The following is a 17,239-nucleotide window of genomic DNA, read 5'->3' as shown; positions in this document are numbered from 1 at the left end:
GCTGGCACTAGTGTGGGCAGGAGTAGGAGAGAGTCGGTGAGGCGAAACAGGAAGTGTGAGTGTGCTGGGTTCCCAGTGAAATTCTGGGGGAATCTCCCTTGGGTGAAGTGGATCCCATGGAGGTGCCTGGGGCTTTGTGCCTCCGTGTTCATGGTGGATTGCTGACTGGAACAAAAGGCTTTTGCAGGCAGAGAGCAAAGTATCAGTCACCTAGGGATGGGAGCGTTGAGACAAGAGGAGGTCAAGCCTCATGGGGATCTATCACGTAAGTGGACATGGGAGATGAGGAGCACTCCCTGGAGAACTCTCTAAGGAGCCTCAATGTTTCTCCACAAAATAGCTTGTATTTGAACGCTGACCCCAGAGTCAGCCACAGCCAGCTATTCGGGAGGTAGTCTGAGAGATACAGACACTTGACCAGAAGTGGAAATCAACCTATCTCAACAGACCCCTGGGTGTTGGCAACACGAGGTAACAAGAATTAGGAGCCAACACACTGCTTTCACCAGTGGCTTAGTGGAGACAAATGGTTTCCTCCTCATTCCTCCCCACCCCAACATCGCAGGAAGAGAATCAGAGATACACAACCTGGACTGAGAGGCAAACAGAGATGAGGCTGTTCAGAAGACAGACTAGGTTATAAAAACAGCAATGAGACTGTTAATATTTAAGCTGACTGGACTGGAACTGGCAACTTACAACTCTACAGCAAGAGAAGGCTAGACTGAACATAAAAGTTTGCAAGAATGTAATTTTCTGCAGATATTTCAAGTTGAGGAGTAGCCCTGCAGAATAGGTAATATTATCTGCAATGAAGAAATTGAACCATTTTAGTGATTTGCTCAAGACTTCTCAGCTAAAATGTAGATACCCACAATGTAACAGCCATGCTGACTTCAGAAAGTACAGAAATAGTAAAATAGTAAAAACAGAGGACTTTCTGCTTTGGAGAGCAGTGAGTTTAAGGGAGGTTTTCCTCTGGGAGTCAACACTTGCACTGGGTTTTGAATGACAAATACGAATTTCCCACCAAATGGGTGGTAAAGGCCTGTAGAGAGAGTGATGGGGCAATAGAAAGACATGAGGATTAGGGGAAACAAGCTATGTTTATTCAACATAGTATACGTGGTACAGCTGGGTATTTGGAGGACAAGGAAAGAGAGAGGGAGTAACAAAAAGTGTCTCCCAAATCCTCTACTCGTCAAATACTCACTGAAGCTGCACGCTGCAGGCTGAAGCTAGGAGCCTGGGACTCAGTCTGTGTCTTCTCTGTGGAAGGCAGGGACCAACTGTTTTAGCCATTACTTACATCTGGGATGGTGTACTTTAGCAGGAAGCTGGAATTGGAAACTGAGCCAGCACTTGAACCCCACACAGTGATATGGAATGTGGGTCCCCCAAACAGCATCTTAAGCTCTGAGCCAGATGTTTAACAATTGCTGAGTTTTTCTCCTGATATGAAATTTAGAATTTCCAATGTAGAAGGCCTTTTGGTAACATGTGGCAATACCATTCCTCTTGAATTCTTGAACCTTGCCTACCTTGGCCAGTCACTTAAAAACAATTGCCAATTAAAATTTTGGGAAATTCTATCCCATTATTTTAATTGTATTGTTTGATTACCAACAAAGTTTAAATGTTTTATGTTGTATAAAAATGCTTATATTATTTTCTTTTTATCTAAATATCCTTTGTCCATTTTTCATTGGCATGTTTATTTTTCTTTTATTTATTAAAAAATTCTTAAGTAACTTTTCAGTTTTTTTAAGTTAGTAAGTTCTTAGCTATTTTAAGCTTTTGATTTGTGGAAATTCGATGTTTTTTTCTAGTCAAATATCACTGGAGTATTTAGAAATAGCTACTACTTAATATGTGTAACCACTTTGTCTTTTCATTTTACTGCTTCTACTGTTTTATTATTTTATGATCACCTAATTTCAAGTTTATCAGTTTCGGAAGATTTGTAAATTACACATTAAATTTCACAGATTACAGTTTTTAAATAATCTCTCAAGCCATGTTTTTTTTGAGTGTATGCAATTGTGAATTGTCTGAGATTTCTTCCAAATCCTCACATCTCATCCTGCTCTCAACCGTACTTCCATAAGACTATGCTTCTATGAAAGATTAAATGTGGCAGAAAATCCTTCGCTACGCTCCTATGGAAAGCTGGAGGGTAGCTTCCTACCTCTTGATTTTGGGCTTACTTTTCAATAGAACATAGTAGATACTAACCTTGGGTCATCCATACCCCAGCTGGTATCATTGCTTCTGCTCTTTCACTTCAGCAATCTATTATCTAAAACACAGGTACATCAATCTTTGAAAGTAGAATTCCTATTTCATCACAGTTGTGCTTGCTGGTAACAAAGTTGATTGTTGACCTAAACACAGCTGTGTCAGTGTCGCCTATTCCTAGCCCTATATACTCTGGTTCCCTGGTCCCTTCTGGATTGGTTTCCCATGGAATTCATTTCCATCCTTTTTTCTTGGACCATGCTGGATTTTTTGCTGACTCTTTGACTACTTTAGCATCATTCACATTTTAAAAACATTTGCACTATTATTCCTTGTACTGTTTTGGTCAGCTATAATTGGTTCTTGTCTGGCCACGTTATCACCGCTGATTCCACCATTGTATTTTTTTTTAAAGATTTATTTTTATTATTTTTTTTATTGGAAAGGCGGATATACAGAGAGGAGAGACAGAAAGGAAGATCTTCCGTCCGATGATTCACTCCCCGGGTGAGCGCAGCGGCCGATACTATGCCGATCTGAAGCCAGGAGCCTCTTCCGGGTCTCCCACGTGGGTGCAGGGTCCCAAGGCTTTGGGCCGTCCTCGACTGCTTTCCTGGGCCACAGGCAGGGAGCTGGAAGGGAAGCGGAGCTGCCGGGAGAGAACCGGCGCCCATATGGGATCCCGGGCGTGCAAGGTGAGGACTTAACCACTTGCGCCACCTCGCCGGGCCCCACCATTGTATTTTTATTCATCATGTAGTGGTTGGTTTATTACCTGTTTCTTCCCATCCTCTACTAGATAACCAGATTTATGAGACCATGACCTTGTTTGCCTTTCAGATTACAATGTTGTCCAAAAACATTTCCATCACATAGTACTCATCAAATATTCATTGGAATAATTGTTTGTTTTTAACTTCCTCATTAGTTTCTATTCCTTTTGAGTCAAAGATAAAAAAAATATTACTATAATGGAGAACACAAGTGATTCACCAGGCGGGAAGCACTCTGGAAGAAAATAATCTCCCAGAAGCACCATTTTGCCTAAAGGTATTATGGGGCTCTTAGAACCGTAACGATAAAACAAGCTCAAAAGATCCACAATCCATCTCTACCTAGTGTTTTGGACTTCCGTGCCATGGCTGCTTCAGACCAATTTCGCTCCCTAGTAAACGGATTCAACTAATTCAACTCCTCTCCCATTCCTGGTTTTTTCACCACACAATCAGAATGCCTGATCTTTTTATTTGGTCTTGACAGAACCTTTAAAATTCACCTGATGTTTCACTTCAGCAAGTTCTTAACATCTTTATTGAGCTTTTCCTAAAAGCTAGGCTTGTCTAGTCATGTGATCTCAGGAAGCCCATTCAGATGCAGGCAGGGTGGACACCACTCCTTAAATTCATTTTATAGATCTCCATAAAGGTGAAGAGCAGCAGGGAAAGCTGCCTGTGGAGTTTCTCTGATGTCAGTTTCTCAGAGCTGCTTGGCTCTGTTTCTGTAGTGTGGCATCCCATCCTCCCGGGGTGATGTTTTAAATCAGCCTGTGAAAATACCTTTGGAAGGCTCAATTCTGGAAAGTGACTCATGGAAAGTACAGCAGGTTGCATCTTTAGTGGAGTGGTTTGCTTAACTGAGCACTTTGATCTCATTTAATGGGTATTTTGAATGGACAATCTGCATCTGTATGTTGAACTGGTACATGTTCTGCTCATGTCATCAGTCAAGTCTGATGACCCTCCAAGAGTCTAGTAGTGTTACACCTGTTACTGCTGGCATGACACACAGGAGTGTATTAATCCCAAGTTACTGATTTTGTCTTCTCAGGCATTACATGTGATCCCTGCAATCTTCCCCACTTTCTGAAGGAATTGTTGAAGCATCCAACATTTCTTTTTAAGCAAAGGGCTCTGCTATTAAAATGTGGAAACCATAGTGCCATACGTTTTTTCTTCTGTATTTCATTCAAATTGCTGGATTTGCATTATGTAATATACAACATGTGTCAGAAAGGATCTTAGGCTCACAATATAATTATTAGCTTGGTGCTCTGGGAGTTCATCAGCTCATGCCATAAATATAAGCCTTGATGAGACACTATGCCATGAGAAATATGGACCTATGATGGTAAATCAAACAGTTCTGGCTAAAAGGCATGCTTTTTCCTTTTAAAATTCTAATTTCCTAGCATTTAAGTCTATTGAATCAGCAAGGTGGAGAGGAAAGTTTCTTAATCAAGCAAAATGAAGGCAGCTTCTCTGTGTGGACTGAGTAATTAGGTTTTCTAATGCCTTGTTAAAATATCCTAGTGAATTTTAGGAGATTTTTTTTCCTAGACAATGCAGCAAATTGTCAGAAAGGACCCACGTACTTAATGTCATTTTTAGGCCAATGTATTCAGTTCATGCAGGCAGTCAAAATTTATTGAATGCTTACTTTGTACGATGCAGTATTCCCTGTGCATTGGCCTATACCATTAGCAGCACAGGCAAGAGGCTAGTCAGGGTCTTTGTTCTCAAAGAGCATGCATTCTGGTGGGGTTAGAAATGAGCAGATGCAAACACTGTTATGAAAAATATCTACAATGTAATTTTGAAGCATTCCATGTGTTATGTGTGGACAGCAGGAACTTCTGAGGGTCATGAAAAGAATAAGACTGGGTTGGCTTTCATAGGCTTGGAGAGGCCCCTGTGAGATGGTGGCCTGAGGGGTGAGAGTAACTGCTGAGAAGGGAGAGTTTCACACGCCTCACCAGCAGGAGGACACAGCACAGAGGCCCAGGGCATCCCTGTAGGAGGGCAGCTGGTTACAGGCAGTTGAGTGGCTGTTAGGGCCTACGAGACAGCAGTCAGCATATACTCTGAATGGGCTTTGATTCTAATTGCAATGAAATGCTATTGAAGGACAATGAGAACATTCATATTTAATGGGGCTTTGCTTGCTAAACTTGTTTCCTCGCAGAAGGACTGGATCAGAGGTTCTAAACCAAATCAAATGGAAATGTTTAGTGTAATAGCTGGATCCTACCTGACTCATCAAACTTTAGGACATTGTGACATTGGTCCGTTTCTGGATATATGTGGTGTGCAGCCACGTTTGTATACCATTTTCTTTTTAGCAGGTATTTAGAAATTGGGAAGTAATTGAAGATTACACAGTGTTAATGATGTGCATTTCTGCTTAAATGAAAACAAAACTTACAGAACGGCTCAATTCAAAAAACATGTCAGAAGCTGAATGCTATGGCCATTTCTTCGTCGAGCACCTCTTATTTCCTCAGGTACTGTGTTAGTGCTTCATGTGCATTAGTGCACTTATCCCTGCAAGAATAATGTGACATACTTCCTATCTGGGTGACAGGGACATGAGTCTTTACCTGCTGTATGTTACCAGGGTGCACATGACCAGGGAGCTGGAAGTAGAAGTGCAACAGGGACTCAACTCCAGGCATTCCAGCAGGGAATGTGGAGTCCTAAATAGTGTCTTAGCCACTGTGCTACATGCCCATCCCACGGATGATTCTTTATTGTTCACAGAAAGCCAATTATCTTCTAAAATAAAATAAAAGAAATAGGTTTTGATGAACATAATACTTGCATATATCATTGCATCTTTTATTTATTGATTTTTATTATTTTATGGTATAGTTCCCCACAAGCTCTGAGAGTTCTCCTCCCGCCTCCCCAAGTCCCTTCTTCCCACTGATTTCCCCTATGTTATTACAATAATGTAGTCCTTCATAAACAATCATAAATCCATCATCCACTTAAGTATATCCTGACATTATAGGTATGGACAATGGCAAAGAATCTAGCATCTTATTGTCAAGATATATTTAACAGTGTCAATGGGAGTCAATCTTTGATTTGGAAGTAGAGATGCAGCCTGCATTGTATCTTCACATCTGGATATGATAGTCTGTTACACAGTTATCATACATCCTCTTAACTAAAGGGCTATAAAACAAAATCATCAACAGAGAGAAAAATAGAAAATTTACAACAACACAAAGTTAAATAGCATACTACTGAATGACCAACGTGTCACTGAAGAAATGAAAAAGAAAAATCCAAAACCTTCTTGAAGCAAACAATGCTACTGTACGACCTATGAGTCAGTGAGGAAATTAATACGTTTTTTTGAAGAAATGAAAATAAAAGCAAAACTATCCAAACCCATGTGATGTATCAAAAACAGTATTGAGGACATTTGTAAAATCAGGAGCCCACAAAAAATCAAAATATCTCAAATAAATGATCTAATAATGCATCTCAAGCACTTATTAAACAAAGAAAAAATGAACAGGAAGCAAGAAATGATAAAAAGAGCAGCAAAAATAAATATAATTGAAACTATAAAACTAAAAATTGTAACAAGAAACAGCCATTTTTTAAGAAGAGGAACAAAACAAACTTTCAACCAGACTAGCAAAGAAAAGCAAGAGAAGAAAAGCAAGGGAAATTAAAGATGGAAAAGAAAATATCCTAAGGAACTAGTAAGGTGATCTTTTCTTGCTGAATGTATCCTTTAATCATTATATCGTATCCTTCTTCATCTCTTCGAATACTTTTCATGTCTGAATATTTTTCAAAGTCTGTGTCATCTTCTATAAGCTGGTTTTTCTTTTTCCATTAGCCTGGAATATCTTTTCCCATCCTTTCATTTTCAGCTTTAGCATATCTTTGTCGGCGAGATGTATCTCTTGCAGACAACAGAGAGATGGATTTTGCTTTTTGATCCAGTCCACTAATCTGTGATGTTTGAATTGCTGAGTTGAAGCCATTTTATATTCAGGGTTAATATTGATAGGGAGTAATTTGGTTGTGTCATTTTAGCATAGTAAATGACGTTTAATTTAGTAATTTGGGCTGTTCATTGGTTGATTTTGTCTTCTGCTGTCATTTTAGTGTGATGCCTTTAGTTTTGGTAGGTGCTATTCCTTTTCTCTGTCAATGGAACCTCTTTAAAAAACACTTGTAGGGCATGTCTAGAAGAGGCAATTCTTTGAGCTTTTCTTTACTGTGGAAGAATTTTATTTCATTTTCAAAGACATTGGAAAGCTTTGCTGGGTAAGTTATTCTGGGCTGACAATTTTTCCCCTTTAAAACCTGGAATATTTTCTTCTGGCACGTAGTTTTCTCTGAGAGGTCAGCAGTGAGTCTGGCCATCATGGCCACGTGGGGAGTGAACCAGCAGATGGAGGATCTCTTTCTACTCTCCCTTTGTCTCTCCTTTTCTCTCTGTAAAATCTGCCTTACAAAATCAAAATAAATCTTCAAAAAGAATTTCTAGGCCCGATGTCTTGCAGATTTCACTGCATGTAAGGACTGAGATACTGTCATCATTCTAAGAAAATTGGTAATTTGCGGGGTGTTCCCCACAGATTCCTCTAGTACCACGTTGCCAGAGGGGGTGAGCCTGCTGCCTGCCATCCAGCCTCCTGGCACGCAGGAGACAAACAGACACGACAGGAGTTCCGCCTAAGCAGTTCTGATTTATTTGGGAAGTACAAATTCTTATATAGAGTAGCGAACAACCTCTGGCCAGGAATTCTAGAAGGGGAAAACCTGGGAGCCAATTGTCATCAGCAATAATGTGTAAGCTACCTCCCATAGGCCAGGGGCAGGTGAGCGAAATGGCCCTGACCAATCAGTCTTTCTTTGAAACAACTTGGCCCCCCCATCCTGGTTCACGCCTAGGGCTCTGTCCTTGGCTGTCATCTTGCCATGTGTAACCCAGTGACCTTGACTGTTAGTCGCCATCTTGTTGACTTAGTGACCTCTGTCCCCGAGTCCCACAGTCTCAGAAGTCCTTTAAGAGTTTAACCTTCTGGGCCTGGCACGGTGGCCTAGCGACTTAAGTCCTCACCTTAAACGTGCTGGGATCCCATATGGGCGCCGGTTCTAATCCCGGCAGCTCCACTTCCCATCCAGCTCCCTGCTTGTGGCTTGGGAAAGCAGTCTAGAATGTCCCAAAGCCTTGGGACCCTGCACCTGCATGGGAGACCCGGAGGAAGTTCCTGGCTTCTAGCATCGGATCGGTGCAACACCGCCTTTTGCAGTCACTTGGGGAGTATACCATTGGACGGAAGATTTTCCTCTCTGTCTCTCCTCCACTCTGTATATCTGCCTTTCCTAGAAAAATAAATAAATCTTTTTTTTTTTTTTAAAAAGAGTTTAACCTTCTGCTTGGCTCTTGGTTTTTCTTGAACATTTCCAACATGGCAGAGGTAGAGACTGGGCCCCCATAGCTACACCTGCACTTGGCAGAGCAGCCAGGCATCTGCCCCAGCTTCTTAGGGATGCTGATAGCTGTGAGGCTCTTCTCTAGTAAACTATGTAAGTCAGTGTTTCAAAACCACCACCAACAAGGATGCCTTCCTTGGCTTTTAAATATTGTACATTTTGGAATATTAGTTGCATACCAGTTTATGTGAAAAATTTCAGGTCTATTTTGCCAGGGAGCTGACTGCTTCTTTAGCTACCTTCCAGATTCTGGCCCAATAGGCTCATATGCCCCACACTCCTTGCCATGACTGAGGAGGTTCCCTGCCTGTCTCCGTATTCCTCCTCCACTGTTCTCACCTCTTTCCTTCCTTCCATCTCTTATTCAAGCCACATTCTCCTCTTTGCTGTTCCTGGAACATGTTAGGTATCTTTTGTACTCAGGGCACTCGTGCTTGTTGCTTCTTTTCTAGGAATGCTGTTTTCTTGCTCCATTATTTGCTTAAGCTTCCCTTCATTCAGATCCCCTAAAATAGCTTCTTTGGCACACAGATCCAAATGGCATTGCTAGTATCTGTATCATACTTCCTTTACTTTTTTTCCCTATACAATATTAACATTTGAGCTCTCAAAGCAAGGGCAAAAGCAGTAAGAATGCCAAAGGGGATTCCTTCTACTCTCTCTCCAAATGGGTGGCAGAGTGAGGCCACCAGTGTAATGGACTGATCTTTGAAATGAAGAGCTAAAAGACTGTTAGTCTCTTACGTGTGTGTGTACGTGGGGGTAGTGAATGTGTGTGCTGGTGTATGTGCATGCATGGTAGGCATGGATATGTTTGTGTATGTTCAGATGAGTTGAGAATGTGAAGGTATGTGTGTGCATGAATGTGAATATGTTTGTATGCATACATGAGAGGGGTTGAGTTTATGTGACTGTGTGCAATAAGAACGCTACAGACTGAACGTGTCTTTCTAGAATTTACAAGTTGATATTTTGACCCCAAGTTCAATGATCACCTTTAGAGGCAACTGGGAAGCAAGAGTAGAGCCCCCATGAATATGATTCTAGTCTTTATCCCTTCTGCTATGTTGGGGCACAGTAAAAAGACAATGTGAATTAGGAAGTGGCCCTTTGCTAGAAACCAAATCTGTTGGGATATTCAGCCTGCAGAACTTGAGAAGATGGATGCCTATTGCTGGGTACAGGGTAGTGCATTGAGGAAGTCAATGTGGATCAGCTCTGCTGTTCCATTAGCTCCTGGAGAGCATGTCTTGTCTGTTTTCACCACTGAACTCTAAGCATCTATTACATATACAGCACCTGGCACAAAATGTGCACTCAAAGTACTATCGAATAATGAATATATGTCTTGCACTTGGTTTCTATTTGGGACTAGGGACTTTTTTCACAAAACACCCAGCCTCACATTGATCCACAGCAATGAAAAAACTCCTGGCAGTGCAGGATGAGCAGTGTGATCCATTGAGTTCTTATGTAGTCCCTCCCACAAGCACTTCAGAAAGAGTTCCTATTTGGAATAAGATAGTTCTGGCACCAAATTCTGGCCTTCCTACTTTCTTTCTGGATCATTTTGGGAAAGTGATTCCCCTGGCCTGAGCTTTGGGTTTTCATCTGTTGTCAGATACCGAAAAGAGTAAGATGTGTATGTTAGGAGTATTTATAGTAATTGTGGTTATGTGTACGGGATGTGAGTGTCTATGTAAATATGTATGTATCTGGTGCTTGGAGGAGGATGAATACATGTTTGAATATGCATGTCTGTATATGAGCATTCGCCATCCCTGTGGCTGCAGAGTGAATGTGCATTTGCATGAATGTGCTTATGTATTTATGTGTTATGTGTTGTGTGTCTGCAGTTGGAAAGGGGTTGAAAGAGGGCTGGGAGCCAATAGGGAAGCAACAGTGAACTTCTCGAAGATTTTATTTTACTTTAGAAGCAGATGTGTTAATCCTGACTTCACAAAGCTTGAGACTTTAACTGTGGAAGCATCTGGCAGCTTATCTCATTCTCTCCAGGATTCTTTTTTCATCCTTGCGGTATAGTTAATTTAATTTATTTTGAAGTTCTTGTGTGCAAATGGCAGGTTAAACAAGATAGAAATATGCTCACATTAGCAGAAAAACAAAATAAATGCACAGTCTTGTTCACAAAAGCTGACTCGAAGCATTTGTGAGCTGTTACCCACCAACAGAACTTGGTTTTTGCTTCTTGAAAATTTTGCACAAATGAAGAAGGAGGACATGGGCACATTAGATAGTGCTTGGTTGGTGGAAATAAAATTATGGGGTAAAAATAATAGTGACATTCAGGGAGAGCTTAGAGTGTACTAACAAATTACACATGGGGTCTCATTTAATGCTCAACAATAATTGATCCAGGAGGCATAATTATCCTCATCCTCTCATTTTGCTAATGAGGAATCTGAGGTTGTGCCAGCAGCCCATGGTCATGCAGTTGGTGGAGCTTAGAGATAATGTTGCTTGCCCACAGGAACTCAGCAAGTGGGGAAAGGAGCCAAGAGCAGAACCCTAGAAGTTTGATGTAGCTCCTGACTCCTCACAGTTTATACATTGTTGAACTTTCTCTAAAATTGGTAATCACAGTCGGCTTTCATCAGAAGCATGTTCTTTGTTTTGTTTTTCATTGGATGTCAGCAAGTTTTCTTTAAACAAAACTCTTCGAGGGCCTACATTTTCTTGACTTCAATCTGCAGTCAGGCACTGGAAATGTCACAAAATCTGCTGATATTCAGTTCATAGATAAGAGGGTAGTCAGTAACATTTGGAGACACCAGTGGCTCATGTTCAAAGATCACATGGTGGGGCCCGGCTCGGTGGCGCAAGTGGTTAAAGGTCCTCGCCTTGCACGCCCGGGATCCCATATGGGCGCCGGTTCTAATCCCGGCAGCCCCGCTTCCCTTCCAGCTCCCTGCCTGTGGCCTGGGAAAGCAGTCGAGGACAGCCCAAAGCTTTGGGAACCTGCACCCGCGTGGGAGACCCGGAAGAGGCTCCTGGCTTCAGATCGGCATAGTATCGGCCCGTTGCGCTCACTTGGGGAGTGAATCATCGGATGGAAGATCTTCCTCTCTGTCTCTCCTCTCTGTATATCCGCCTTTCCAATACAAAAATAAAAAAAAAAAAAAGGAAAAAAAAAAAGATCACATGGTGGAGGGTTTGGGTTGGTGGCTCTGAGCATGTAAGAAGCCTTTTCTTAATAGGCTCAGAGGCAGAATTTCCCTATGTCTGGAAAATATTTTCTGTTTTCAGGAAGTCTAAGGTACAGCAATTCCAGCTCTCACATCAGGAAAAAGATCAGACAGGATGATAGAAGAAGAGCCCATTCATATGTTGTTGGTGTTTTGGGGTTACAACATAAACCTCTTGATGAAAATGTCAAAGAACTGAAGTGCAAGGTGTAGCATTGTGGTATAGCAGGTAAAGCTGTCACCTATAGTGTTGGCATCTTGCTTGGGCATCTGTTTTTGTCACAGCTGCTGCACTGCCAATCCAGTTCCTTGCTAGTGTGCTTGGGAAATCAATGGAAGATGGCTAAAGTGCTTGAGACCCTGCCATTTATGAGAAAGACCGAGGTGAAGCTACTGTTTTCAGCCTGGCGCAGTCCTGGCCACTCTAGTTATTTTGGGCAGATGGACTTCTCTCATTTTCTTTCTCTGTAAGTCTACTTTGCAATTAGATCCATCAATTGATCTTTTTTTTTTTTTAAAGACCAAAGTGCACTTCATGTATAGTGAAATACATAAATCCAAAGTACACAGTTTGATGAATCTTGCAAATACATATGCCAAAGCAACCTGTACCCCTGTCATGGCACCCTGTATCCCTGTCAATAGATCATATACTTTCTTCATTCCAGAGCACTCGCCAGTAGCTTTTCCCAGGGACTACTCTGTCTTTCCTCTGCCCAGAGGAGACTGTTTTTCTGATTTCTATCATCCTAATTTTGATCATTGTGGATTAGTTTGGGATATTCTACAACATCATAGGAAAATATGTCTAACTTGCGTGCATGAAACTTGCTATTCTACTGTGTGAATACACTTGTAGATTAGACATTTCAGTTGTTTTCAGTTACATTAGTTTTGGGGACATACGTTTTAATATATCTGTAGGAAAGGAATTACCAGGTTACAAATAGATGTAAGATACATATAAGGATTACTGTGAAAGAAGCTGCCAGTAGATCTCTTATCTCTCTTTTTTTCTCTTATCTTTTTAAAAAAAGACTTTCTTTAAAAGAGTAACAGAGAAATGGGGAAGGGAGAGAGAAAGAGAGGACAGGATTTTGAGAGAGAGAGAGAGAGAGAGAGAGAGAGAGAGAGAAAGTATGAAAATGAATGAAAATCTCCTAATGGCTGATTCACTTCCTAAATTAAAGGCCCACAGTTTCCAACTGGGGCTTGGCAAGGCAAAGTCTGTAACCAGGAACTTAATCTGGATCTCCTGCATGAGGCAGGAGCTCAAGCTCTTGGGCCATCAACTGTTGTCCTCCAGGTCTTTCAGTAAGGCAAGATTGGAAATGCAGAATAGCCAGGACTCAAGCCTGGCACTCTGGGTATTTACTGTGGATGTTTGAAGAGGTGGCTTAGGGCCCAGTGGTAGCCTAGCTGCTAAAGACTGCCTTGCATGCTCCAGGATCCCATATGGGTGCTGATTCTAATCCCGGCAGCCCCGCTTCCCATCCAGCTCCTTGCTTGTGGCCTGGGAAAACAGTCGAGGATGGCCCAAAGCCTTGGGACCCTGCACCTGAGTGGGAAAGAAGCTCTTGACTACTGGCTTAGGATAGGCTTGGCTCTGGCCATTGCGGCCAACTGGGGAGTGAATCAGCAGATGGAAGTTCTTCCTCTCTGTCTCTCCTCCTCTCTATATACCCGACTTTCCAATAAAAATAAACAAATCTTTAAAAAACAAAAAAAAGAGGTGGCTTAAGCAACCCTATTACATTGTCTGCCCCTGCCAACAGCTCTTTAACTTTGTTGTGCTATTTTACATCCCCTCCAGCAATATGTGAGAGTTGCTGTTGCTGCATGTTTGAATATTGTCAGTGTTTTTAATATTAACTATTCCAGTGGGTGTGCTGTGGTTTCCCACTGTGGTTTCATTACAGTATCCTATTGACTAATAGCCATAAGCACTTTCTCATGTACTGATTGGCCATTTACACGTTGCCCATGGTCACATTTATATCAAGAAAGACAGACGTATGAAATCTTTGTTCATTTTCTATTGGATTAAAAAAAAAAGAGGTGTAGGAGTTCTTTGTATATTGTGATACCTTACTATTATTTTTAATAATTATGTTTCCTGGGGTCCTGTCATATCTCAAAGGTGGGGAACATAGGCTCTTTTGCTTTTAGCTTTAATTTTGCAAATAATTTTATGCAATAATGTGAACTATTTTTCACATAATATCCAATTGCTCATGCAACATTTGGAAGTAATTTCCCTCTCTCCTTTGAATTATTGATCCTTAATAAGGATTCAGTTGAAGGTGCAAATATGGGAGCGGCTTTGGACTCTATTCTACTCCGCTTACCATTTTGCCAGGGTCAGTCTCACACTCCCTTGATTGCTATAGTTTTACTACACTTCTCAGAATCTGATAGGTGATATCCTCTGATGATGCTCTTTCACAAGATTGTCTTGGTTATTCAACTTCCCTCTCAGTTCTTGATGCAGCTTAGAACCAGTCTATTGATTTTCCTGGGGAGGGAAAAAAAAGTCTACTGCGATTTTCATTTAGATAGTATTGGACTTATTCATCAATAATAGATTTGATATTTTAGACATATGGAGTTTGGGGCCTCGTGTGATAGTGTGCTGGCTAAAGTTCCCGCCTTGCACATGCAGGATTCCATATAGATGCCAGTTCTAATCCCGGCAGCCCCGCTTCCCACCCAGCTCCCTGCTTGTGGCCTGGGAAAGCAGTTGAGGATGGCCCAAAGCCTGGGGACTCCGCACCTGTGTGGGAGACCCGGAAGAGGCTCTTGGCCCCTGGCTTCAGATTGGCTCAGCTCCAACTGTTGTGGCCGCTTGGGAGTGAATCATCGGATGGAAGTTCTTCCTCTCTGTCTCTCCTCCTCTCTGTATATCTGACTTTCCAATAAAAATAAGTAGATCTTTTTTTAAAAAAACAACATATGTAGCTTTTCAGCCTGAGAAATAAGAAATTTCTGCATTATTCTAAGTCATCTTTAAGTCCTGTCAACCTTGTTCGTTAGTTTTCAATGAAGGGCAGGATTTTTGGCAAATTTTCTTTTGTGAAGAGCAGAGAGTAAGTATTTTAGGTTTTGTGACCAAGTAGCAAAGTCAAAGATAATAATTATATTCTCATGTAATAAGAGATAAATAATCTCCAGAGTTTTTATTGACAAAATTAAAAATACTGAGTGGTTTTTAATCTTCTGTATTATACCCTCTTTATTTCTTGCCATCTTTATGAAGAATCTATTACAACTGAAATTTATTTTCATTCCAAAACTGTATTTCTCTCTGTTTTCAAGTTAACTCTTTTTATATCTCTCATTCAATAGGAATAATCAAGTTATATTGAAAGTGAAATTTTTAAATTTTGTGCTCAAATTTTAGCATAACAGACTGTTAAGGAGGGGAAAAGCTATAGCTCTGTTCTAGCCTTAAAGACACATTTGTAAAAGGATATAAATTGTTCCATTTTTTCCATTACTTTAGTAGAGCTCAGGAAGAGAATTAACACCCCAGATAGAATGCTTTTGTTCACAGTTAACGTTTTGAATGAAAACTTAAAGTCTTTGTCTCACTATAGTTAAAAACTTTTCAAAACTGATTAAAGTACTGTAGCACAAACAACAAGAAAATCTAAATTTTTTCCTTTTTGTAAGTTGTTTTTTAGTGGAATATTTTGTAATTCCTCACGTTTTCATTAAGCACCTGCTGTACCCAAGGTACTGTTCAGTATTCAGCAGTGAAAAAGCAAATGTAATAACTGCCTCATTAGCACATTTTAAAAGCCTCAAAAGGTGTAAGGTACCACATAAGAAACAAAAACAATGCAGAGTTTTATGCCGAAAATCAAATAATCAGAAAAAAATCATATTAAGGAGGTCGTCAGTGACTGGGCCAATTCTGTATACTATTGAAGAAAACTTGGATAAGAGGGACAGTCTGAGATGGCAGCAGACCCTATTTAGGTTGGCCATGACTGTGAGATGCAGTTTCATCGCACTCAGTGTTAAGAGTTCCACACAGCACAGGGCTGCTGAGCTGGAACCAATGCAGACTGCAGCTGCTGAGCTCTCCGAGCTGAACTGCTGAAATCCAAGAAAGTGTTGAGAGCAGGTGCTGTGCTCCAAATGGCCTGCTTCTGAGACCACTGCCACTTGAATATCACCACCATCCCAGTGCAGGGAATCAGCCAGCTTTTTAGCTCATCAGGTGGCAAGCGTTAAGCTTTGAGTATTATGCAGCTAGTGACTTAGTAGCTCTAGATTTAGAAAGAGATCCTGACCCATCTGCCAAAATAGTACTTACTGGTCCCTATTGCTCAAGGGAATTCAACTGGGAGAGATGAAAATTTTCAGAAATACAGTTAAAATCTTTGAAATCAGCATTCATTTAATTTTACAGTTTTCATTTATTTTAGAATCACATTTTCTCTCTCTTTTTTTTGGCATAAGTTACATTTCTCACAGTTCTAGAAGTTCATCAAGGTACCAGCTTACTTGATTTCTGAAAGGAATTATATTTCCACTTGCAGATGGTCCAATTTTTATTCTACCCTTCTTTGATTTTTACTAATATAAAAGAGAACAGATTTCATGTAGTTCATGAACAGTTCTAAGATGTAATCATACTTCCTTCCCTCTTTTTTTTTTCTCTCCCTCCCTCCAACCTCCCTTCTTCCATCCTTTTTGTTTTGTTCTTAATTTTTGCAAGGACATGCTTTCAGTTCACTCTACAATTCCAGGCTTGATTAAAATCTTGCCAATCAGCATTCTTTCAACTTGACATTTTTCATTTGTTTTAAAATCATAATTTCTCTACTTAAAACATTCCCTTTTGTGTTTTGCAAATTGAAAATTTATTCTTGATCTCTTTTTTTTTCAGGTCTTGTTTTACCATCTCTAGTGCCAAAAGCTCTCTGCCGAGATTAGGAATCTAATTTAGCAGCAGGAAAGGAACTTCATCTATATTCTACGATGCTCACCCATCACCTCCATTTTCTGCGTACAGGGTCATATCAGCTTTATCTCACCATTTCTGTGAAAATGCTGCCCTGACTTTGATCCTAATGGGAGATATTCCATGAAAACTCCCTCCTGTTGTCTCTCTCTATCCATCACCCTCCTGAATAGGCCTTTTCTGTTTATTTCCTATTACGTTTCCCAAATAGATGTTTTCTCTGGAAAGTTCACAAAATTTTTTTTGGCAGGTAATATGTGTAGGTGGAGAAATTGCCTTTTTGGTGGTGGGCCAGAGTAATTACCTTTGCCTCCACGATGCTCTGAGATCTGAATATAAGACTTTGGAAGTTGTGATTTATTTCATCTGTAAAGAATGCTGCGATTCCCTCCCGCCTCCCGATCCTGCAATCTAATCTCTGTTTTGTCTTCCCTTTTGAAGGATGGTTCCATTTAAAGTACAATTCTGTGGCAATGGATTTTTTTTTTCCTTTGGACACTTGAAGATGTTATCCCATTGCCTTTCTGTCAAGAAGTTACAAGTCATTCCTATCACTGTGTTCCTGAAAGTAATGTCTT

The 17,239-nt window shown here is 40.7% G+C and overlaps 1 protein-coding gene across 1 annotated transcript in view; it reads left to right on the top strand.

Annotated features, from left to right (window-relative positions):
- TMEM268 (transmembrane protein 268) overlaps nucleotides 1-16,642 on the top strand; it is a 127,126-nt gene extending 110,484 nt beyond the window's left edge. The window contains exon 8 of the mRNA XM_040963340.1: nucleotides 16,587-16,642. Within this exon, the coding sequence (XP_040819274.1) occupies nucleotides 16,587-16,607 (21 nt within the window). The 3' untranslated portion in view covers nucleotides 16,608-16,642. The remainder of the gene's footprint in view (nucleotides 1-16,586) is intronic.
- Nucleotides 16,643-17,239: the final 597 nt, after the last annotated feature.

The sequence above is a fragment of the Ochotona curzoniae genome, unplaced genomic scaffold (assembly GCF_017591425.1).
Source record: "Ochotona curzoniae isolate NIBS_2020 unplaced genomic scaffold, NIBS_Ocur_1.0 scaffold_3208, whole genome shotgun sequence".
Taxonomy (NCBI): domain Eukaryota; kingdom Metazoa; phylum Chordata; class Mammalia; order Lagomorpha; family Ochotonidae; genus Ochotona; species Ochotona curzoniae.
The sequence above is the reverse complement of the archived record's forward strand: the minus strand, read 5'-3'. Positions and strand labels throughout refer to the sequence as shown.